Below are 26,799 nucleotides of genomic sequence, written 5' to 3'. Positions count from 1 at the left end.
AAAGCCCTTCACCCAATGATGATTTTGGCCAAGTTTGGTTATAATTGGCCCAGTGGTTCTAGAGGAAAAGTCGAAAATGTAAAAAGTTTACAGACAGACGGACGGACAGCTTTCAGCTCAGGTGAGCTAAAAGTGTAAAAAAAAAAATAAAAATTAAATGATAAAAAAACAACAACCAACAAACAAACAAACAACAACAACAAACAAACAAAGCTTTTAAACCCAAGTACCATCTTTAACTTTGTCTTTGGGATAAGACCAAAAAAACTAACTTGTGACTCGCTCGTAAGTTTGTAGTTTGATTGTTACACCCCTCCCCTCCCCCCCCCCCCCCCCCCCCCCCCCCCCAATTGTTGACCCCCCCCCCCCCACACACACACACATTTTAGTTTGAACAATATTTATTCGTAAATAATTCGATAATGTTTATAAACAATGTCTTATACATGAAATAGATTGAGAAACAAGACAAAAGACTTATATTAATCTCGCTCACACACATTTTGGTGCCGTTAGTCCTACAATCTGTACAAATTTTTACATGTGCTGAACGCATTTCTATATATATTAGAATCCCTGCATTATCAATATTCAAATCCACTAATATCTTTTAAAAGATATACTTTCTTTGAATGCGTGCTAATTTTTCATTTAGATTACAAAATCATTTTAACCGCATATCATTCCATTATGATTATGAGTTATTTCCCTTTCTGATGTTGACTCGGCGCTTCCGCAAGGGCGGCGTTGTTCATTGATGGCTGTTGTGTTTATGTATGGGCACATGTAGACCGAAAGGACTTGTAGTTTACAATGGATTTCTCGGCTCTCATAGCCGAACTGCGAAATATAGCGAGCAGTTATAATGGCAGAGACATCGACTCGAATGTTTCTACTGCCATGTACTGCGAAATGTTTCGCAAGGTTTGTGAATTTTGTCCTTGAAATGCAGAGGGGGTACCTGTTTCTTGAATATGTCCACCATTGCTAGCGTTTACATCGACATAGCCGACACGGGGAGCGTCACGTATTTAATTGTCGCCTAAGTGATTTTGCATTTGCACTCACGTGCATTCTTCAAATGCATATTTATAAATGTTTATCTAGTTGGTAAGGTATTCCAGCGGCAGATTTGGGGATATTTGATTATAAACAAAGTCTGGACATGGTGCACCATTTACTGATCGAGGTCACCCCCCTCTTTTCCCCATTAGCCCGTATTGTTATACCTGCATTTTACAAGCGAAAATAAGGTGCATTTTGATGTATATTACATGCATTGCTACAATATGTCTCTGTGTTAGGATAATTCAATCTCTTCCTCAAGTATTTGTGCAGGAAGAATAATATGTACTGCGATGTTTATAATCAAGATTTAATGGTACTAAGAAATAAAACACAAACAAGGACTATAATGTCTTCTGCACCATAAAAAAATATGATAAATTATTAGCATTTTCACAAACTGGAGATGGGTTATGAGTTTCAGAACTTCTTTTGCAACTGTTTTTTGCTGCAACATGAAATATTTCTCAGTGAAATGTACAAGTGCCCATTCCATTGGCATCTAGGTTTTTTCTTCAAAAAATTATAAATATATGTATGACTTAAAATTTCAGGTGCATCAATTAAAAGGAATTACTGCAAACAAGCAGAGTGAGCAGTTTTCTTGAAATTTACCAGTTCGAAGGATTTGACTGGTTTTAATTTCTTCGGACTGGGAAAGTTCACAATGCATATCATTATACAGACTTGTAAAAGATTTTGAAATGTCTGATACCACAGAAATTGATTTCAAGAACTCTGGTGTGAGAAAGTACTAGTCTGCTTGTTAAGTGGATGCGTTAAATTTTTGGAACAAATGAATGAATTAATGCACTTGTCCGCTGTGATGAGTAAAAATTTCTCTACTTACCAAATATTTACTCATATTTCAAAAATATTTGAAAATTAATATTTTTACAACATTCCAACTGAAAACTAGTTTGGCTATATGCATTAATCATATTAAGTATATAGAGTAATTACCTCAGTCAAATGTCAATACCTGGAAGGTTACAAACCAAACAGACAAACCCTATATCCAAATAAATCTTTTAAATAGAGAATTGGACATTAGTTGATGTTTGTATATAGTATTTTTGGTACTTTTAATCATACAAATAGTTATAAAGTCATGTACTCGTATATGACAACAATTCAGAGCATGTCCAGAACGTGACAAGAAAGGGGTTCACTATATATTACAAAACATCCCATTGTAAATAAATTTAGGAAGATATAGAAGAAGCGAACAATGTGGGACTTTTGAGATATGGATCCATTCTGATTTTTATCCGCGTTGAATGTAATTTGTAGGGCATGTCACTTTCCGGATTACAATAACAACTAAGTAAACAAGCATGGGATACTTCAATTGCTATTAAATTCCTGCATTAAAATGCTATCATTGTAAGAAAGGAATCACTACAACCATTATATAGGAAAATGCATTTGGTTAAATTATGCGAGTTGGCGAGGGAAATAAATCTAAGGAGTATTTTGAGGATATCGGTAAAACTTCATGTCTTGCATCCAGTGAAACGCGTCTAAATGCGCCTTTTCACTTCCATCTAATTTACACCTAGGTACTAAGCACCAATACTGACTTGTATCATCATCGTAGGGCTGTGCCTAGCTCTTTACGGACTGTCTGCTAGCGAAACACCATTTGTACCTATGTCAACTTTGCCCTACAGTTGGTTATTATCACATGACCTTGGTGTATAAACATCAAATATAATCGGTCATTCCGGCATATCCCAAAAGTTACGTATTGATTGGTTTCTGTTGTTTTCTTCTTTTGGGAGGCCCAAAAGTTGAAAAAGACTGTGATGCACAGGTTCACATTTATGTGGTTCATGCATTGATTGATAATGTAAACTGTCTATTTATTTCTGACAGAGTACGTAAATTTCTTTATGTCTTTAATGATTAAAGATAATGAATTAAACACATTTCCATGTATTCTTTGAATAAAGTATGAAAATATCTCATCAAAAATACTCATCATGGGATGAGTAAAAACATTATAGGGACCTGATCATTATATCAGGGTCGAAACTAAATTTTTATGTCACCAGTCCAGCCAGTCTGCAGAAAAATTTACCAGTCCACCAGAGTTTTTCAGAAATAATTAAACATATTTCGTTCATGTTATTAAAAAAAACAACCCAGAATTTACTTTGATATGCCTCAGATAATATTGTAACACTTGTGAGATTTGTATTTACTAATCGAGTTCGTCTGATATCTACAGAGGAATGCCGATTGTGTGTTTTAAGATTCCATAAATATGTTTTTCAAAATGATGTTTTAGAAAATTGACCAGTCCCATCGGACTAACTAAAACAAATGTCAGTCAGACTGAGTCAGTCCGTCAGACTTTTAACCAGTCACAGACTGACGGACATATGTTAATTCAAGCCCTGTATATCTTACTGGACGTAGGGATGAGTTGTCACAGGTTCTTCAAAGTTTGTAGGGGGCTGAAATAAGGTCCTATTCCCATTGTAATAAAGCAGGTATTTTTCCCAATATTAGCTTTAAAATTCCCTAACAATAAAAACAAATCAAAGCAGGATAGCTTTATTGTTCATAAATCTTCACAGGCCCACATATTGCAGTTTTTGCTTCAAAATTGTTAAGATATGCTCGGTGCTTACAGACTTTGGGAAGGATTTTTATTGTGCTGTGACATGGGGCCTTAGTTTTTGCAGTCTCATCCAAAGGACCGTCCAATTTAGTTGCCTCTTACAACAAGCAAGGGGTACTGAGGACCTATTCCAGTCCAATTATACCTTAAAGAGGTTCACACCTGAGATTTGGAGTAATGTCATTTGTTTGGGAAGTGTATTTTTGATTTCTACATTGAATGAGAATTATGAAATTATAAAAAAAAAAACTGGGGTCACAATGCTTGTTATTTAGCTAGAGTGTTCTAAACATGTCCTTTTTGCACTTAAGATTGACTCATGATTTATTTGATTTGTCTGTTGGTGTCAACGCAACATAAGTAACACAAGTCAATCATTACATATTAACGATTAATGTCTTCTAACAATACAGATTAAAAAAGTTCAAAACTAGCAATGGAAATAAATGTAATCACCTTTTTGCACTTGAGATACAAAAAAATTCATGATATCAAATTTGAGAGTTTAAAAGGACATATTATATAGGAGTGATGTCAATTTCTAAAGTTCCACATAATTTTCAAGGTCTTGTCTTTAAATTTAAAATGGAACTAAAAAAAAAAGTGGGGGTTGGAGATCAAAATTTTTTGATTACCAGTTAAAATATTGAATTTTTATATAATATTTCGAGTAAATTAATTAAAAAATTTGCAAGAATTGGTGTTCTGTTTGGAAAAAATGTATCAACAAAATTAATAAATTACAACATTTGAACTAGTTCCAAGTCTGAACTACTTGTATCATAAATTATAAAACTAAAATACATGTATAGCAGTATAAAAATAGAAGATATATTGGATGAGACAGAAACTGTAATATGCAGATTTAGAAATCTTTGATTAATCAATCCTTCTGCCATAAAATATAGTCCTTGCCAAACCCTATCAAAATTTGAATTGACACAAAAAATTTCAACTGGATAGGGTCCAGTAATTGATGTGTACTATGTTTGCACCAATGGGATCAGTATTGAACTAGTAAAAACTAGTTGTAACATCCTGCACAGTTGTGCTGGAAAGCTCAGGAGCTAACTTATTGCACTGTTTTTTTTTCCTCCTTTACTTCTTTGTATGAAACGTTTTTAGCAATTCCAAGCAAATGTTGCTATTTTTCCCAATTGGAAAGGCTGAGGCTCCTGATGAACATTTTTTCTCACTCTGACAAGTCTGGATATATGCATACTTAAAGGACAGCCTTGTTTTTGATGTTTGGCCTAAGTGTTTTCAGTTACTTTTTTCTTGTTTGCAGTAATTCCTCCTGTTTTAGGTAAATTGATGCATAACACTGTCTCAGTTTTTGATATGATTTTGTGGAATACTGAATGTTTGATTTATGATTCTGAATTCATAAATCTTTCTTTAATTTATACATGTTTCTTATTTATGTAGCTAATGTCATACACAACATTTATTTTTTTCATCTCCTTAGATGAAGAATTCTTGAACGATTTCTATTATTATACTTCGTAAATCTGTCTAGTTAGCACAGATCAACTAACTAGTAATGTAGGGGTCTCAAGTTCAATATCCAATCGGTCCAAAAAAAAATTCTCACCTTTGCTACAATAGCTTACTGGTAGTAATGTCCATAAACACAACCTTCTGTAATACATAAGAGTCAACTTTACATTTGAACTTACAACAACCAAGAACTATCAAAATATGCTTACTCTAGAAGAGATCCGGTAATATACCCCACGTTTTTGGTAGTTCAAACAAAACAGGATACAAGTGAATAGTACATGTACAATTTCCAAACGGGTTAACATACAAAGGTAATGTTTACTAATTTGGGGAAAATTGAGGCTATTTCTAATTAGGAATGTGGCTGAATTTTGGTCCCTGAGAAGGTAAAACACTGTAAGTCATAACAGAGTTAATATATTTAGTTATGAAATTGTTTATCTTAAGTTAAATATTCATTTACATATATTTTCAAAAATAGTCAATGAAAAGTGTGCATGCTACGATTTTGATAGAGACCCATCTCCGATCAAGTTTTTCTCATTGGTTTATGTATTTCTATGTATCTGATCAAAGTGCAGGTTAGAAATACTTTTAAAAGTAATCTGAATGCTTAAGTCAACAAACACTGACCTTTTTGGTTGGCTCGTACTTATGTGCAGGACCCATATAGTCATTGCAAATATGAGTGTGTAGGGCAGAAAGACAGGTAAAAATGTCTGACTGTGGAAAATATCTTTAGGGAAAGAGTAGTATGGTGTTCAGCTGGGTTTGATGGTCCTATTGTTCAGTTTGTAGAGCACCTGACTCGGAGATTCGGTGGCCTTACTCTGAATCCCGGTTTAGTCCATTGCATTTTTTCCTGTAACAACTTATTGACAATTATTTAATCTCTGTAACAGTAAATGATATATAAGTGGTTGCTATAGTTATGGTGTTTATCAGTGTTGTTTGCTTTAATACACAGATCCTACAGAAAGCAGAGAGCGAGGTTGTGGCATATGATGACCAAATCGTGATTTTGTGGATGACACTTTCCCAGCTCTGTCAGACGTATAAAACTCTCACCAAGTGTAAAGAACGGAATGACCTCTACCAACATATATTTCTGTAAGCTAATGGACGTGCAAGTTTTTGCTTACCTGAGCTTTCAGCTCAGGTGAACTTTTCTGATCACTTTTTGTCCGGCGTCTATTTGTCCATCCATCCGTCCATAAACTTTTAACATTTTCGACTTCTTCAGAACTACAGGGCTAATTTCAGTCAAACTTGCCACAATGCAGATTTCAAGTTTGTTAAAATGAAGTGTTGCACCCTTTTGAAGTGAAGATAATTATGATTGAGTAAAAATTTTGTGGCATCTTTTAAAAATCTTCTCAAGAACCATTGGACCAATTTAAATCAAACTTGGCACAAATCATCCTTGGGTAAAGGGGATTCAAGTTTGTTCAAATAAAGGGTCATGTTCCCTCCAAAGGGGAGATACTCAAGAAAAGGCATAAATGGTGTGGGATCATTTTAAAATCTTCTCAAGAACTGCTGAGCTGGAAAAGTTAAAATAATGTAGTGAAAATTCAAATTTGTTCAAATCATGGCCCCCCAAGGTTAGGATAGGGCCCCAATAGGGCATCTAATTTTCACATGGGGATGGATATGGAAAAATCTTTAAAAATCATCTCAGAGGATTTCAGTATGGGAATATTATACAGGAAATTGATCAAAACAAATTCAAGGCCATACTAAAGCATATTATAATGTAAGCATTCCTAAATTTTGTGGATTCAGGTTATTTATATGCCTCAGACTATGACTAAAGATGGAATGGGGAGGGGCATATTGTTTTTATTCTGTCTGTATGTCTGATATCTGAATTTTAACCTTGCTCATAACTTTTGAATGGTGAGTGATAGGGCTCTCATTTCATATGTGCATTCCTTGTGACAAGACTTTTCTTCTGGTACCATATTTTTTGACCTCCGAGTTTGACCTACTTATAAGAAAATCCAACATTGGCAATATCTCCTGAATTATTTGAGCAGTGCTTTCATATTTTGTGTATATATATATAAAGGCATTTGATGCCCTGATGTTTGACCTTGGAGTTTGACCCAAATTTCAAAACTGAAACTTTTATCTTGCTCATGACATCTTTCATTTTTAGCTGAGCTGAAAGCTCAAGCGAGTTTTTTTTTTTGATCACCCGTTGTTCGTTAATCTGTAAACTTTTCACATTTTCGACTTCATCTCCAGATCCACTGGGCCAATTTCAACCAAACTTGATAAAAAGCATCCTTTGGTGAAGGGCTTTCAAGTTTGTTCGAATGATTGACCACGCCCCCTTCAAAGGGTAATCACAAAAATAGGGTGGGGTCATTTAAAAATCTTCTTCTCAAGAAGCACTGAACTAGAAGAGTTGAAATTTACATGAAAACTTCCTGACATAGTGCAGATTCAAGTTTGTTAAAACCATGACCCAACCTAACCCCGGGGGTCATGGTTTTAGGGGATGAAAGTTTTACATGCGAATATAGAGGGAAAATGTTTAAAAATCTTTTTCTCAAGAACCACTTGGCCAGGAAACTACAAATTTACATTAAAGCTTCCTGACATAGTGCAGATTGAAGGGTGTTAAAATCATGGCGCCCAGGGGTAGGTTGGGGCAAGGGATCAAAGTTTTACATGTGAATATATATAGGGAAAATCTTTAAATATGGGCCAAGGTGACTCAGGTGAACAATGTGGCCCATGGGGCTCTTGTTCATGTATGTATTCAATGTGAGAAGACTTTGGTACCAAAGTTTTTGACCTTTTAACTTTGACCTTCTCTTATTAAGAAAAGTTAACCTAAGCAATATCTCCTGAAGTGGTTAAGTTTGGACTTTTATATTTTATATACCCGGGGGTATAGATTGCTTAAATGGCAAGACCACACATTTCATGCCATGATTTTTACCATGAGACCTTGTATCATGGTTATGTCGTGACCGTATGGAGCTAGGTTGGGGCCACAATATAGGGTCAAATTTTGCATGGGAATAATCTTTTAAAAATCACAATAGCTGAATAACAGCAGGGCCAAGGTGACTCAGGTGAGTAATGTGACCCATGGGCCTCTTGTTTTAAATGTTTGATCATAGGATTCATGTAAAATATACAATGTTTATTTGTAGTCTGTGTGCTAAAGTGGTGTTGAACATAAAATGGCAACAACTCTCGGATGAGGATCAAAGTAAGCAAAATTTCCGGAAAACCGTAGAAGCCACACATGGCCAGCTGGTTCATGCTGGATTTGATCGGTTTGGTCTGCTGTTAAACATTATGGAAAACCCTTGGACAGATCCTACCATAACAAAAATCATGTCTGGAGACCCAGAAGATGAAAGTAACAGTGATACAGAAGAAGATGAGAATGAAATGAGTGATGAAAGGAAAAAGGAGGTGGAGGAACGGAAGAAAAAGAGGATGGAAGAGAGTATGTATAAATGGAGAAAGAAACTCCAGGTGGTAGGTGTAGATACAACAGATAGTGTGTGTGTATCTATACATGTCAATACATACACAGATTGTGTGTTGTATCTACACATGTCAATACATACACAGATTGTGTGTTGTATCTACACATATCAATACATAAACAGATTGTGTGTGTTGTATCTACACATATCAATACATAAACAGATTGTGTGTGTGTATCTACACATGTCAATACATAAACAGATTGTGTGTGTGTGTATCTACACATGTCAATACATAAACAAATTGTATGTATTATACCTACACATGTCAATAAATAAATTTTGGACACAAGCAGTTCCAGTAATGAAAAAGATTGATTGAATGTTGTTTAACGTCCCTCTCGAGAACCTTTCACTCATATAGAGACGTCACCATTGCTGGTGAATGGCTGCAAAATTTACGCCTATGCTTGGTGCTTATGGCCTTTGAGCAGGGAGGTATCTTTATCATTCCATATCTGCTGTGACACAGGACCTTGGTTTTTGCGGTCTCATCCGAAGGACCGTCCCATTTAGTCGCCTCTTACGACAAGCAAGGGGTCAAATTGATTATTATTATTTTATTCATTTATAAAGTGCAAAATTACATATAGTTTCTAGTATCGACAGAGTTTGTGTTTTTTGGTTACATTACTTCACAAACCTAATGAAAATAATATGCTGGATCATAAAAAGTAATTTTCAAACATTAAAGTATTTTTGATTGGCATCAAAATCTCTACCTGCACAGTAAACAATCTCTTTACATGCAAGTTAACCTCCCTTTGATAATTTCACATCATCTTAATTATGAAACAAGTGATATGTTTGTTCATCTACAAGATGGAGACAACTGCATGGTTTTAATTAGAAGATCAAAATTGAATTTTTATCTTACTTGAGCCATAGACATTTAAAAAAAAAAAAAAAAAAAAAAAAAAAAGAGTTAATGGAGAGATGTAAATTTGAATTGCAGGGGATGAGGAATTCACAAAGTACATCACTACAGCAGACCCACTTATTCTGCGATTGAGGGTAGAGATGTTAATGCAGGAGAACTGTGAAGAATGGGCGCTTAATTTGTGTAACTGTTGCCTCAAACATAGGAGGTACCAAAGGGACCTCGAGTTCAAAACGATGCAGCTGCTGCTTCTCTTTAAACTCGGAAATATGGACAAACTCCAAGAAATAGTACGTCAATTGTAGCTGATTAAGATAGATAGTAGAGGATCTTGGGACACTTTAGATTGTTTTATAGATCCCAACTGAAACTCAACCGTTTTCTGATAACCTGTTGTCCGTCTGCAAACTTTTTACATTTTCGACTTCTTCTCTAGATCCACTGGGTCAATTTCAACCAGTCTTGGTAAAAAGCATCCTTGGTTGAAGGGCTTTCAAGTTTGTTCAAATGAATGGCCCAGTAGGTTGGGGCCACAATAGGGGATCAAAGTTTTACATATGAATACATTAGTAAACTTTTAGAAAATCTTCTCAAGAACCACTTGGCCAGGAAAGTACAAATTTACATGAAAGCTTCCTGACATAGTGCAGATTAAAGTTTGTTAAATCCATGGCCTCTGGAGGTAGGTTGGTGCCACAATAGGGGATCAAAATTTTACATACAAATATAAAGCGAAAATCTTTAAAAATCTACTTTTCAAGAACCACTTGGCCAGAAAAGTTTACATTTACATAAAAGCTTCCTGACATAGTGCAGATTCAAGTTTTTAAAAATCATGGCCCCTGAGGGTAGGTTGATGTCACAATAGGGATCAAAGTTTTACTTGTGAATAAAAAGGGAAAATCTCAATATGGGCCAAGGTGACTCAGGTGAGTGATGTGGCCCATGGGCCTCTTTTTATGTATTTTCTGATCACCTATTGTTTGGCATCTGTCAATCTGAAAACTTTACACATTTTCAACTTCTTTCTTAGAATCACAGGACCAATTTCAACCAAATTTACCTTAAAGCATCCTTGGGTAAATCAGTGATTGGGAAGGCCACCAAGGTCAACACTATTGAAAACTTTAATGGGCAATTTTCAGAATGAATGTGTCATTTATATATATATTGAAGGGCCACTATAGAAAATGGAATAACGAGTGAAATGCATCATTACACTTGACATCTTATCAATGCACATGCAGCATATTCAGTATCTCCAACAATGTAGCCTTTCCAGTATTACTATATTGACATCAAAAATCAGAAAGGACTACATTCAAATAAAATATATAGGTAATCACACTTTTTAAGATGCGAGACATCCATATACAGAATCAGAAAATTGCAATTTTTCATAAACAGCGTTATCAAAATTTCACAAAAACTAAAAGTTTTACATGGCAATATATATAAGGAATTTTTTAAATTAAAATCTTCCTCTGAAGACCAGTCCTCCGGTATTGTAAATTTAATTTTCTTCAAACCAGGGAGGGGGGTGGTGTCAGGATAGGGGATAAATTTTTTTTTCAAGATCTATTAGATATATTAATATGCAAGCATTCCAATACAGTGTGGATTCGTATTTGACTAGTCATAAGATTATAAGGCTAATATATGGAATTAAAGTTTTATAGGAGAAGTAATAGGAAATTTGAAAAGGAAATATATTCAAGAGTCAAACATTCTGAATTCAGGTGGGTTTTTATTTTCACTTAATCTGGGGCTAAAATGAGGGATCATGTTTTACGTAATGCATGAATTTAGGTAGAAAATCTTTCAAAGCATGAAAAAAAAATTCTTTACCAGAAGGACAAGGTCATGTTAATCATACTGATATTGAGGTATCGTAAAATCACAAATCCATGGGGCTAGGTTATGGTCTTATATGGGGTAAAAATTTGTCATGGGATTGAAGAGGGTAAAAATCTTCATAAAATCTTCAAAAGAACAGCAGGGTCAAGGTGACTCAGGTGAGCATTGTGGTCCATGGACCTCTTGTTAGGTCAAGTGACCTGTTGTGATCTTTGAACATGGTGATTTTCATCATTTGTAAACTGTTGGACATTTTGAATATTCTTTGAAGCAGCTCATTCATTTGTAACCAAATTTAATCAATAGCACTTTGCCGCTTATAGGGGGAAATTGTGAAAGCCTGCATGGCCCCAGAGTAGTGATAACGTACTGAAAAATATCATATATAGTGTCATCCCCAACACTGGAAAGAGAATTCCTAATAAAACATGTAGTCCTATGTATTGTTTGCATCCAAATAATGCCGTAAATCAGGTCAAAATTCCCCAAGATAAATAATCTTCAATTTTCATGAAAAACTATTTTAGAGCACAGGCGTGTCGGGTTTGTAAGAGTTAAATGCTCACTAGATCGAACACAGATTTAACTGGTCCAAAAGAAACAAACATTTTTTTTCTGGTTTTTATATTTTATTCAGTATTTCCTCATACATGTGTATTGTATACAGGTAGCTCTCTTTCAACTGATGATAAGTCCATGCCATCAAAAACTTGACAAAAAGGAATGAAAATATCTTCACAGCAGGATGAATCTGGACTCCTTTATATGCATGAACAGCGGGTTTTTTCCTTATATAACTGGTACCGATAAACTACCATTCCCAATGCCAAAAAACTTTGATTTTTCACAATTTTTAGACTAAAAATTCCCAATTCACTTGCTGAAAAATAGACTGCTAGTCTGAAACATTGTACGAGTTAACTAAAATATTCACTTTCGGTATTAAATCGAAAATACAGATCATGGCAGTACGTGTGTTGTAGAGCTACGACAATTCTAGAATGAGCCTACGACAATTCCTGATGTCTCACATGTTGCAAATATTACCCTAAAAAAAATTGTTTTGTTCTTTATTTTGTTTTTATTTTACTTGAAATCATTTGCCGATAGATTGGTAGAAAATTCCCAATTTGTTCGATTTTGATGCTATTTTTCCCAATTGAATGAGTTCCGGTACCAGTATTAATGGGTAGAAAAAAACCCGCTGATGAATGTGTCTCTTGCTAGGCAAATTCATATAGATTTATTTTCAAGTTACAGACAGTCAAGTTTGTTAATCCATCACATTAAAAAGTGTTTTCTTGATCTTCTCTTGAATACTATTTTGTGTAGCTTTTGAAACGCAAGGTACAAAAGTGCTGCTTTGTCAGTGTGATGTGTGGAACGTACAATCAGTCCTTTGTAGCCTCTACAGCTACAGTGATATTTGACAATAGCATGCGCTGTACTGAATCTAAGAACCATCTGATTATAGTCAGCTTTTCCTAGCTGATTAAGACATTTCTGTGATGGGGTAGTAGAATCCTTTTCAGAACTTGATTGCCTATTTCTAACAGAGAAATGTTTGTGACATTTACTTTGTTCATGTTATTTTGTTGCATTAATTTTAAAATTGCTCGTTCCACTAACGGACAAAGTCAGTCGCTGTCAAACAGGTATTCATTCACTGCATCAGGTGCTGTACATACAATAATTCTCATATTCATTCACTGCATCAGGTGCTGTACATACAATAATTCTCATATTCATTCACTGCATCAGGTGCTGTACATACAATAATTCTCATATTCATTCACTGCATCAGGTGCTGTACATACAATAATTCTCATATTCATTCACTGCATCAGGTGCTGTACATACAATAATTCTCATATTCATTCACTGCATCAGGTGCTGTACATACAACAATTCTCATATTCATTCACTGCATCAGGTGCTGTACATACAACAATTCTCATATTCATTCACTGCATCAGGTGCTGTACATACAATAATTCTCATATTCATTCACTGCATCAGGTGCTGTACATACAATAATTCTCATATTCATTCACTGCATCAGGTGCTGTACATACAATAATTCTCATATTCATTCACTGCATCAGGTGCTGTACATACAATAATTCTCATATTCATTCACTGCATCAGGTGCTGTACATACAATAATTCTCATATTCATTCACTGCATCAGGTGCTGTACATACAATAATTCTCATACTTAAGCCGTAGTCTCCCAGTTTTTCACAGGGGGTGTGACATAATTATCAAGATGTGTAAGCAGATGAGGCATCACCATCAAGTTAAAATAGTCCCCAGGCATTTATGATGTGGGTATTCATGGCTCAGTAAAAGCTTGGCTGCTTTATAGAATTTATAATAGGAGAAAATTTAAGTATCAAAATATGTAATGATAGATATAATTACACCTTTTGATTACATAAGAATCCTCAGATTTGATGCTGAGTGGAACAGTAGCATGTAGTAGTTTTACTGCTGACCCTGTAGCCTTGTTGTACTGCTGACCCGGTAGCTTGTTTTACTGCTGACCCGGTAGCTTGTTTTACTGCTGACCCTGTAGCCTTGTTGTACTGCTGACCCTGTAGTCTTGTTGTACTGCTGACCCGGTAGCCTTGTTTTACTGCTGACCCTGTAGCCTTGTTAATGAAGTGCTATTTTGATTGCTCCAGTGTAAATAGACTAACAGATTTCAACAGCTGAACAATGAACATGATGTTTATTACTGTATAATCTTTCTCTGAACATTACAGTGTGAAACCATTGAATGCCATCATGGGATATACATCATAGAACAGCTGGAGAAAAAAGATAGCAACCAGAGCTTATGTGTGCGACTTATACAGATTTTTCTCGTTCAAGATTGGATAAGGCCAGACAGAAATTGCTGTACAAAGGTACCTAGTCACGTATCTAACATCAAGACTTGTTTTAAACAATACAAGGCAAACTGTGTCACAGAGTAGTGGTTTGATTGTTTGGGAATACTGCATCAATCCCTTTCACTCGTGAATAACAGGTTTATGAGTTCATTAAGCATTCTACCTAAGGGCTATTTCAGTAAAAAAAAAAATTGACCCCACTCCAGGATATTTTAAGGGGTACCACCCATAGAAGTGATTTATTCAGAAACCCCACCAGGGATAAAAGAGAATTTTTTTTATTGTCCGGGGGTGGGGTAGATTTTTTTTTTTTTTTACTAGAATAGCCCTAAATGCTTTGTAATTTTACAGGGCTTAAACACAAAACTATCTATGCATATGCTTGATAATTTTTGTTCCCTTGGGCTCTTAATATTTTAATTATGTTCTCCTACATACAACCTCCATATGGTATAATGTTGCACCATGAAGTTAGAAAAAATCACGAGGAAGAGGGTAATTTTAAAAAGGTGGGTAGGGGTGGGGGATATGATCTTGTTAAGCTGAGCTGTAATATTTGACTGTCCAGACAAAGTATGATGTAACGAAACATTTGAATGTTCTGATCTCATGTAATATTTTGCTGTTCCAGAAGCTGCTACAGATGTGGATTAAGTACCAGTCAGTGGAGGACCAGGACAGAGATAAATTTCTGGACAGTGTCTGGGCCATTGCTAAAATCTCATCAAGCACAGACCAAGTCAATCAGCTAGTGACTGGACTGGTAAAAAAGGTGAGGATGTAGGAATATTTCATGGTCTCAACATTACAGTGATTTTATCCATTTCCATGGGTATCAAATTTCATGAATTTAAAAAAATTGTCCAATTAGTATGTAATTTTGTGGAAAGTTGCTCTGTTTTTCTTTTTTTGAACAAGAATTATATTTTGTTGAGCACTTCATTCTATTTATGTGCAAACATGAAATCTAGGAAAATTGGTATTCTATGAAAAATAATGAAACCACTGTTTTAGTTCAAGACATGTACATAAAATGCAGTGTTTTAATGAACCTTCTGAAATTGGCTTTTTTTTTTTTTTTTACAGTGTGGTCTCAACTTACTTCAACTTTATACAGATCTGTGTGTGTATGCTATTAACTTTGATAAAGGTTGCTGTGAGCAGCAGATGATTCAGGGGAATATGGAGGGAGTTAAAAAGCAACAGTGGGCCATATCTGTAACTTGTATTAAGCTAGCTGACCTGTACTGTAACTGTAGTCCAAAGCTTGCACGGATAGCTGCTCTCACAGCCTTCTCATTAAATCCTACCATCCAGAACTTTAATGTGGTGAGAAAAACCTTCACAGATAAACGCAAGGAGAAGATGCAGGCACTTAAGCAGGATTCTGTAGACAACAAAGGAAAGGAGATCCCACAGAAAGAGTATAAGCCAAGACAAAGCAAGTATCTTCAGAAAGTTAACCCAGCTACCATACATGAAGTAGAACGCTTGCTCAACATGCTTCGTCCTTATTACCTTGACCCCGAAATGGGATTTGAAAGACTTCAACCAGTGTGTCAGAAGTTCATGGATGAGAGAGGTGGGGGAATAGTGGAATCTTCGAAGAAACCTAGTCGACCTCCAGCAAAAACAAATGCAAATCCATCCAGACAGAACTCTGATATACAGTACTACTGTGATGACAGCACTGCATTGTCCCGACCTGCGACTGCTGTGATGAAAACAAATGTTAAAAACCCTCCAACTACTGCTCAGCCCACCTATCCATCTGCTGCTTCATCATCAAGCACCAAAGCTCCATTATTTGGCAACAAACCTCGTTCTTATCGTGCCATGTCCCAGCCAGAATCTTTTCCAAAGCCAAACAAATCAGTTCGGGCAAATGCAAACATTACCCAGAGACTTGTTCCAATGTTTCAGCCTCCATCTTTTACTGTTAAAACAACAACTATAGATTCAACAAGCAACATAAGTGAGCTCTTAAAAGCAACAAAAACACTACCACAATATAACCCTGACAGTAGTCCCTCTGTATCACACTCGTATACCTCATCTGCTCAGATTTCACAGAATACAGAAAATGCTCATAGCCAGCTACAAACCCCTGATGTGTTACGAAGACAAGGTGTTACTCTTCCAATCAATACCGGAGGAAACAACATTCTTAGTAGGAGTGAGGTTATTGGAAATGCGGGTGATAAATCAATCTATCATCACTTGTACCAACCTGTTAAGATTCAGGAACCACCCAGTCTGAAAGCAGCAAAGCCTCCATCAAATAAGTTACAAGTAACACAATTGCCTTCAAACAAGTTTCTTAGTCACTCCAGTAACTATAACTTTGGTGGCCAGATAGATATCCAGAACAATGCATTAAATTCAGTAAGCAGACCAGCAGATGCTGGAGATTTTACAGAGACTGAAAGTGTAGGAGATACTCGTCGACCATCAGCAGAAGAACTTCAAAGCATTGTTGATTGGCTACAGCTAGGAACTGAGGATGCTGTAACTAAACAGAGTAACACCTTTTTTAATCCAGCTATCCCTCAAACTCCTCCTCCAGCCCATACCTCTCAACCATCCCTTCAGATAAAAGGTCAGGGGGGACTTCAGAAATCTCAATTACATTCAACTTTACCTGCAGGTCAGAAAGTTGATTTGAATACTCTTCTTTCAAAACCAAAAGCTGTGTCCAATGTACTGAAGATTCAGCCAAAAGGCAAGACAGCTGTGCAGGAAGCTGCATCACAGATCTCTCAGAGATTATCCGACCTTCGATCACAGACTGATACCGGGTCAGGTGATGTGCAGTTACTTTTGAAACTGCAAAGGACATGTTCTAGTGTGCAAAGAACCATGCATCAACCAAGTGCATCCAGTACAGTTTCTCCAACTCAAGGAATTCTAGAAAAGGATGCACAGAAAAATCTCACTGACAAAGATCTGTCCTTGGAGGAAATGAAAAGAAGGATAGCAGAAATTGTACAAAAACAAAAACTTCTTTGTGCAGCTCAGCCTAACCAGCCAGCTAAAAGAAGAAGGTCTTCCTCACCTAAAGGGAAGAAGCAAAAGGTAGCTTTGTCATCGAATCCAAGTAAGAATACAACACAAACTGCCTCTCCAGCAGCAACTGTTACACATGACAGTTGCAACTCTCCCAGTCAACCTCAAGCAGACAATGTACAAAAGCAGCAGATACAGGGGTGGTTTAATAATCGTCGACAAATTCAACAGCAGATAGAGAAACATAAACAGCAACCACAGAACAGTCACTGTTCAAAACCCCAATTGATTTTACAACAGCAAGTAGCTCCTATTCAGTATGTATCAGCAGCACAGATTGAAAACTTAACCAGTTCACATGAAAAGACAATGACCAAGCCAAATCAAAAACCAACCTTGCATGGAAGCACGGGATTTCCACAGAAGAAATCTGATCAGTATGATCATATGCTTGGGCTTTTGTCAAAGTCACCTCATATTTATCCCACTAAACCTCTTCTAGAGCAAAAGCTACTCCAAGATGACAGTGTAGTGATGGCTTCCACATCAGACTGTGAAAATCCTAGCAACGCTGTACAGAAACCAAAACAGTTACAGACATTACAAAGGAATTCACAAGAGGCTCGCCCACAATCTCCTCTTTGTGACTGGCATATAGGCACTGGAGGAACTTCTAAGGAAGCTGTGAATTCTGAAAAGCTCTCATCCAATGGCAGCACACCAACAACACTATTATCAGTTTTACTAGAAAAGTCAAAGTATATTAACTCGGTAGCAAGAACATTAGCCAATAGCAATTCTTCCAGTGGTGATGTGCAAACGGATATGAACATTCAACCACCTTCTCTAGTTTCAGCTCCATCTTCATGTCCATCTGTCCTGGCAACGTCAGCTAATACTTTAATTAACTCCAGTTCTCAGCAAATTCTTTCAGTTTTATTACCTAAAACAGCACACTGTATCAAACAGGTTGATAACTCCAGTTCAGCTCTTACCTCTTCCACCCTGGAGGAGAAACCCACAGACAGATCTAGCTGTAATGTGTTGGCTTCTACTAATCAGCCAGCTGCAGCATTCCAGCTGAGGTATGTTGGACAAATCAAAACTAAGGAATTTCCGTCTACATCAAATTCTGAAAATGACTTGTTTAAAGAAGATACAAGTGGTCTCAGGATACAGACATCTGCAGCAGGACTGAAACGTGTCACATGTATTGACAATGATGTTGTGAAAGAGATTTCTAAAATGATGGAAAATGAGAAGTCAAGGCATGCAAATGTTCACCAGGAAATTCCAATTCAGTCCAAACCTCAACAACAACTTGAGGATATGAGTACTATTTCAAGGATTCCAACCAAAAATGAATCCCAAAACAGTTCCAATCTAGAAAAAGAACATGATGTAAATTCCAAGTCTTTAGAGACAGATTCATGTACAGAACAGCCATGTTTGGAACAAGATACAAAATCAAATGGTGAACAAAGTGAAGTAGTAGTGAAAAATTATAGACAAACACTGATTGATTCCATAGAAAATGGGATTAAGCAGTCAATGGAGCAAATTGATGTTTCAGCAGAACTGATTGAAAAATCTCCAGAAAAACACAACCCATCTCCTGAAATGAATCTGGGAAAAGTTACAAAATCTTTAGAAACCATAGGTACATCACATGATTGTAAAATACAAGAAACTGCATTTCAAGATCACCAAGATATTTTGAAAGCATCAAATGCAAAATCTGTTGAGTCTACTGAATTTCAAATCCCAGAAGACTTAATCATGAAAACGCCTGATGCAAAGGAAACAAATTTGGAGTGTTTTTCTCCACAGGGAGACAAATTGGATTCTTCAGCAACTGTAGAGGAATCGTGGCCCAGTACTGAGAGTAGTCAAGGCCATTTTGTGGAGGAGGTTGATGCTGAAGCTTTAGTGAAAGAAAGGCAATGCAGCATACCTTCAGTTACAAAAGAGGCTGTGGATCAAATGTCAGAAAATCTGCATTGTGTGTCAAGTAAGGTGATAGAGGCAGACCAAAAGATGAGCTCATCCAAGGCAGAAGATGAAGAAGGGAAAATGGAAGGTGGGAATGAAACAATTGAAGCACAAGTCCAGACATCAGGAAAAACCTCTGGAGAGACAGTCATCAACACTTCAGACTCGGTGAATCAAAAATCAATGCAGATAGAACCAACAGGAGCATCTAAAGATCCAGATCCAACAACAGGAGCATCTAAAGATCCAGATCCAACAACAGGAGCATCTAAAGATCCAGATCCAAGAAAAGTGGATAACACTTCTGTAGAAATGTATTTCAAAGATAAAGAAACGGAAGAAATTAATGAGACATCAGAACTAAGGGATAACCTGTCAGAAACACAAAAGGACAAAACAAGTGGTCAAACATTTAAAGATGATCAAATACCAGCAAATATGGATCAGAAATCATTTAAAGAAGGTTCTGTGTTGGTAGATAAGGATCAAATAATGGAGGAAGAGCCTTCTAAGGGACAATCAGTGGACATTGTAAGGAATGATAAACTCTCTGAACCAGACACTGATGGAATAGGTAGTGATGATGCAGAAACAGGGGACTCCAGCTTAAATAAATTAGAACAAACAGACAGTCTGTGTATGGAGGATATTAAACTAGACAATATTGATCGTTCAAAAGTCATTCATAAACTTAAAAGTGATATGAATAATCTTCTACACCAAATAAAAGATATAAATGAAGGCCATGTATCTGAAGATGTGAATGAGACCTCATCTGAGAGTGATATAAATCCTTGTCAGTCAGTCAGTGTAGATGGGAATGCAGAGGCTTTAAAATCACCAAAGGTATTACAGAATGTGGAGGAAGATATGGAAAAGGACATTTCGTGTTACCAGAACACGGATTCCAATGTTCATCACTCTGTTGAGCCTTCAGAAGAGAAAGAATCAGAGACGGACAGTGTTGCAGAAATTAATTTACCAGCAGAAACTGACTTAGAGAAGAGAATTTCCAAAGTGAAAGAGTCTACGATGGGGGAGAAGCACAATGGAACACATGAAAGTGAAAACCAAACCACAGACTTAGCAGGAGATGTAAAATCCAGCAACTCAAAGCATGCTGAAAACATGTCCACATGCCAAAAAGATTCTACAGATATTGTGTGGTTCAGTAATGAAGAGTGCAAGGATGATAATGATGGAAAGTGCAGTGCAAAAAATACAGATGAAAGGAGAGAACATGTAAATACCATTGAAGAAGGCAATAGGAAGTTAGACAAATTGAGAAAAAATCAGAAAAACAAAAATAGTGCCATTCCAGCAAATTTTGGATTTGATTTTTGTGATGAGATAAATACAGATCAGTCAAAGTTGGAAGAGAAAACACCATCTGAAGATGAGATAATTACAGATCAGTCAAAGTTGGAAGAGAAAACACCATCTGAAGATGTCAGTAGCAAATTAAGTGCACATGTGAAACTATCTGTACAGGAACCAAAGCATAAAAGATTGCAAGGATCTGCCATTTTACAGACAAAAAGGAAATACAGAGAAAATTTGCAAGGGGCACAAGAGAAGGCAGAAAAAATTAAAGAGCACATCATCTCTGGAACGAAAGTTGTAGAAATAACTGAAAAAGCATTGTCAGATTCTAAAGCTGCTTCTTCTGAAATAAAAAAGAACACATCTGGATCAAGTCGTATTAATGATCCAGAGTTTGACCAACAATCGGTGTCTTCTACATCATCATCATGTTCTTCCAATTCTAGCATTAATCTTAAGTCAAGTCAGGCAAATGCTGAGAAAGAAAAGGGTGCTACAAATGTCCCATCAAAAAGCAAGAAGTGTTTGATATGTGGGAAAATCTTCATGTCTGTGTTCAGTTTGAAGGAACATGTCAAAAATAAGTGCAAATCCTCTGACTTAGTAAAATCCATGGATTATGAATTTTCGTCACGGTTCACTTGCACCAAATGTGGCATGACATCATCATCAGCATTTGACATGAAGAAACACTTGAAAAAACTACACAATATGATGGATGATAGAGACTTTAAAGATTTATTGATAAGCTCTTACAAGTGTGAAATGTGTGGTGACATGTTCAAAGATAAAACGGCAATATATTCACATGTGTCAACTTCTTGCTCTTACCTGAGTTCCAGCAGAAAAAGGGATGTCAGGACTCTTACAGATGATAAATACACCATGCAAAGTGTGCTAAATACTGTGAATCCAAATCATGGAAAACAAACTGAACTTGTGGTATCAACTTCTAATCAAATTTTACAAGACAAATTCAACTCACAAGAAAGAATGCCAACTTCCAGAGCTGAGCTTCAGATACATCCAAAGACAGTTGAAATTAAGACTGTTGAGGCAAAAGAGAAGACTAAACAGAATTCTGAAAATTCAAAGAAAACATTGCAAGAAACTGTTATCAATCCAAATGTTGCCTCAAGCGATCATTCACTTAGGCTGGATACCGATTCAAAGAAAAAGACTACAGAACCCAAAATTGAAGTAGTTATGACTGAGAGCAAAAGCAAAGTGGAGCCCCAAGTATTAAACCAAAGGATCACACGTTCAAAATTGGAAAATAGTTCAACAAGTACAACGATTGGAAGGATTCAAACAAAATTTTCAAAGCCACAGAGTTTACTAGAAAGATCTGGTAAGAACAGTAACAGAAATCAAGAGAACTTGGTGGAAAGTGAGAAAACTGGGAGGGAAGATGTGTCGAGGAAGTTGAACTTCGAATCCAATCTGGTTAAAACTTCTGGGAATGATGAAACTGGCGTAGCACTAACCACAGAAAGAGATTCATCAACAGAACTGGGAAATACCAGGAAAGATATTGATGATGAACACTTAAAGTCTCCTGCAGTGAGAAGGCAGTCCAGGACCAGGAAAGTAAACCTTTCTAATGGCAGTCCTGCTCCTAAAAATGATAAGAAAGATGTTCTAACAAACTTGCCCAATCAAAGCAAATCACTCCCTTCTAAAACTTCAACATGTGTAAGGCACACTAGGTCAAAAGGGACTGTCAGTGATGTTGCCCTAAAAAACTTGGACAAGATGGATATGAACTTGCGTAAAGGTCGCACAAGTCACCAAAGTGGATCAGCTGATGTGTCTCTGCTTTCAGATTGTTCAGAAGACCAGCAAAAATCATTAGGACAATCAAAGAAAAAGAAATCGGAAGAAAGGACCATTTTAGATGACACAGAACCCAGTAGCGAAACTAAAGATAATGGTCAGAAAAGGAAAAAAGACCCACCATCCAAACAACCATCTGCAGAAGTGCCTGCAAGGGGGAAAAGATTGATCAAAGTCAAGAAATATGATCAATATGAAGTTCCTGATTTCCTGAAATCACAGGTTAACAGTTCAAACATGAAAAGACAATTCAGGTCACAAAGAATATCGGGTAGAGTTCTTGGAAATCCTTCATCATCATCGAAAAGAGTGATCAAGAAGGAATCAATTGTACCAACAAGGAAATGCAGCAATTGTGGAAAGAAATTTGCCAGTCAGGCCAAGCTTATCAAGCACATTGCCAGTGTTCACCTTTCTCCTTGTAAATCCCAGACTAATCCACAATTTGAGAAGTGTTGCTACCAATGTAGGTACTGTAAAGCCACCTACAAAACATATGTACAGTTTTTGAATCATGTTCCTGGACATGCCACACAGATACTGGAAGGAATGGAGAATAAACAACTTGTTCCTGCTGTTGTTCATGTTCCCTCCAAATCTGCATATGTAAAAGATACAGACGACACCCTGCCAACAGCACTAGGGAATGAATGTAACAATAAAAAAGAAAAAATGGCTGTGAAAGATGGGTCATTTGAACACACAACTCGGGCCACCCGACAATCTGAAAGCAAATTAAAACAGGTTAAAGAAGACAATCAAACGCATATCTCTACAAGATCAAAACGATCAACTACTCCTGCATATGATGGACAGAATGATAGGATAAGTAAAAAATATAAAGGAAGTCTTAATTCAAAATTTGAAGAAGATAAAAAGGTGAATTTAAATACTGCATGTCCATCGTCAGAGAGAGAGAAGGAAGAAAAACAGAACTCTGTGACCGAAGAGCATGTCACAAAGACTAGAAGCTCCATCAGCTCTGTAACAGAAGATCATGTCACAAAGACTAGAAGCTCCATCAGCTCTGTAACAGAAGAACATGTCACAAAGACTAGAAGCTCCATCAGCTCTGTAACAGAAGAACATGTCACAAAGACTAGAAGCTCCATCAGCTCTGTAACAGAAGAACATGTCACAAAGACTAGAAGTTCCATCAGGAGTGCCAGGGGCACGAGTAAAAACAAAGAGGAAAAATCCGACGGTGAATTGAATTCTTCAACCAGGCAGCTACGAAGTAAAAGGGAGAGTGGAGGGAATGAAGAGATTGAAGAAAACAAGTTGTCCAAGAGAAAACCGGATACAAATACGACTAGAAACACTAGGTTACATGTGAGTTTGGAGAGGCTGTCACCAAAAGTCTCTGAACATGTAACTAGATCTAACTCAAAAAGAAAATCCGAGTCCTCAGAATCTTCTGTTTCCACCAAAAAGCCAAAAGCAGATTTATCAGATTCTACAGAATGCGAGACTAGTGAATTTGAATTCGCTGAGTCAGATGCAGAGATTTCATTCCGCAGAAGACTGTCTAGGAAGAGAAAAGCACCAGAAAATTCAGAAAAAACGTATGACTCTGACATGGAAGAAATTGATAATGATGAGGAATATAGCCTACCTGACTATGGCAATACCAGTGATGATTCTCTTGCTGAGGTAGAAAAATCAACAGAGAAAAACAAAACAAACTGTGTTGAAGTTCAGAATACACATAATAGCAATGTCTCTGACTCTGAAAAAAGTAGTCAGGAAAAGGTTCGTGTGACAGTTGTTGAAGATGATGAGTTTGCATATGTGAAATCTCCTACTCATGAAAACACATCTAATGAAGCATTCAAGGTGTCATCTATGGTAGCATGTGATCAGAAGGAGAAAGTTTTCTTATCCAGGTCTTCAAAGAATAACACAGCATATCTCAGTTCATTTATGTCTTACATTGATAATCAGAGTAAAAATTCAAACAAAGACATAGACAAAAATGAAAGGATAAGAGAAAGAAATTCATCACAAGGCAATAAAAAGACAGAAAGAAATACAGGTATGCTTAAAAATGATGATAAAACTAGTGATATTCTGTCAACTTCAGAGGAGATTAAGGTAGTAAGCAGTGCCACCAGTCAATCTAAAGGGCCTTCGTTTCTGGACAGTTTCTTAGAGCATTGTAACAAAGCATCTGATGGACCGATGATCAGAGGAGCTGGATCAGATAAGAAAAATACAGGGACAGCAGAAAGTATGTCTGGGGAGCAGTCAAATGATGGCACTTCAAAGACAAAACAGAAACGGACTCAAAGGTCAGTTGTAAATTTATGGACTCAAGTGACCTATTGCAATTGGTCTTCTCTGTCGTCATGCATTGTCTGTCGTCCGTTAGCAATTGAAAATTTTTAAATCTTAGATAACTACCATTCCAATTTTTTTCAAATTTGGTATGAAGAATCTTTGGGACAAGGGGGACAAAAACTATAAATTTCAGGACACCTGCACCCCTGGGGCCTTAGGGGTGGGGCAAAAACTGCCCAAAATTAACCAATTTTCAAAAATACAGTATTCTTCTCTCCAATTATTACATACTTGTAAGAAAAATTAAATGCATGTAGAGCAGGAAGGCCTTTACCAAATTGTAAATTTCATGATCCCTGGAGTAGAGGTTCTGACTCAAGGGTGAGGCCAAACTTCCTATATAGTGTTTATGTGTAGAAGATTTAAATGGCATCTTTAATGCTATAGATACTAAATTGAAACTAACTGGATGTTTAGAACGTACAGTTAGCCCTTTACCAAACTTGTAAATTTCAGTATCCCAGGGATAGGGGTTTTGGTTCCAGGGTGGTGCCAACATCATTATAGTGATTATTGTCTTTATCAATTAGTAGACTTCTTTAATCTTGCTGATACCGTGCAACTAAATGCATGTTTAGGAAAAGCAGAAAAGGATCTACCAAATTGTAATTTTCACAACTCCAGGGTTTTGGCTGTAAGGTGGGTCCAATATAGTTGTATAGTGTTAATATAACATAAGTCTCTCATCAGTAGAGGAACTTTTGGGGGCATTTGTGTTTAAGAACACATCTTGTTTTATACTGCTACTAAATATTAGAATTTAGCTTAGATATACAGAACAGGAAAATTATTCTAGATTTCATTACTCTGGAGCTAGTGATACTTTAAACTAATACTCAGGTGACTGATAATGCCTGTGGGCCTCTTGTTTGGTGTGTAATACTCAGGTGACTGATAAGGCCTATGGGCCTTTTGTTTTCAAATGCCCTTGTGACAAAGTCAGGAGACATTGTGTTTTTGTCCATTTTGTCAAATCTTCTACTCAAGAACCACTGGGCTAGAAATGTTCACATTTACATGAAAACTTCCTGACATAGTGCAGATTCAAATTTGTAAAAATCATATCCCCCAGGGGTAAGTTGGGTCCACAATTGGGATCAAACTTTTACATGTGAATATGCAGGGAAAATCTTTAGATATGGGCCAATGTGACTCAGGTGAACGATGTGACCCCCTGGGCCTCTTGTTTACCTTGTATCACAATCATGCTGTGATCCTTTAGGGCTATGTAGGGGCCACAATACAGGTTAAAAAAATTTCATAGGAATAAAGATTGAATAAAAAACCTTGTTAGGCCTTAGGGGCGAGATCAAAATATCGACGTCCGATAAAAATCTAAATTCAAATAGTTAGGGGGGATAAATTTCCTGTAAGTTTCTGTCATCTGACATTGATTACACTTTAATGGAAACAGAAAAAAAGACACTTTAATGGAAAAAGAAAAAAAGATAAGCGACTGTTAAAAACCACATAATATTATTACATTTTAATAAAACATTTAATTGTTTTAATGTACACTTTTATTGGTGGAAAAAGTTAGAAAAAGCATATAGAGTTTTATTTATAATCATACGTTTTACTTGTTAATCGATTAGGTTCAATTTTCATCATATTTAGTTGGAAGGGGGGGGGGTGTCTTGGTGAAAACTCTGTGAATTTAAACATTGAACTTTTGATCTCACTCCTTATCTCACCTGAAGTGAATTTTCTGATCACCTGTTCTTTTATTTGTCTGTAAACTACAGTCAAATCTTGTTATCTCGAACTTAATTGGACTGAGAAAAATCTTCAAGATATAAAATACTTAAAGAGTAAGTGTTTGGGACTTTCGAATCACTTCAACATTATGAGAATCGGTATTCGAGATACTGAAGTTCAACTGTATTTCACATTTTCATCTCCAGAAACACTATACGAATTCGAATGAAACTTGGCACAGATCTTAACAGCAGTGCC

The 26,799-nt window shown here is 36.5% G+C and overlaps 1 protein-coding gene across 1 annotated transcript in view; it reads left to right on the top strand.

Annotated features, from left to right (window-relative positions):
• The first annotated feature begins 705 nt into the window (after positions 1–705).
• Positions 706–26,799, top strand: part of LOC125654362 (uncharacterized) — a 29,570-nt gene continuing 3,476 nt past the window's right edge. Inside the window, exons 1-7 of the mRNA XM_048884310.2 lie at positions 706–924; positions 6,165–6,307; positions 8,368–8,669; positions 9,668–9,882; positions 14,218–14,361; positions 14,978–15,118; positions 15,433–24,794. Of these exons, the coding sequence (XP_048740267.2) occupies positions 814–924; positions 6,165–6,307; positions 8,368–8,669; positions 9,668–9,882; positions 14,218–14,361; positions 14,978–15,118; positions 15,433–24,794 (10,418 nt within the window). The 5' untranslated portion in view covers positions 706–813. The remainder of the gene's footprint in view (positions 925–6,164; positions 6,308–8,367; positions 8,670–9,667; positions 9,883–14,217; positions 14,362–14,977; positions 15,119–15,432; positions 24,795–26,799) is intronic.

This window comes from Ostrea edulis, chromosome 7, assembly GCF_947568905.1.
Source record: "Ostrea edulis chromosome 7, xbOstEdul1.1, whole genome shotgun sequence".
Taxonomy (NCBI): Eukaryota; Metazoa; Mollusca; class Bivalvia; order Ostreida; family Ostreidae; genus Ostrea; species Ostrea edulis.
This window is presented reverse-complemented; position numbering and strand designations above follow the sequence as displayed.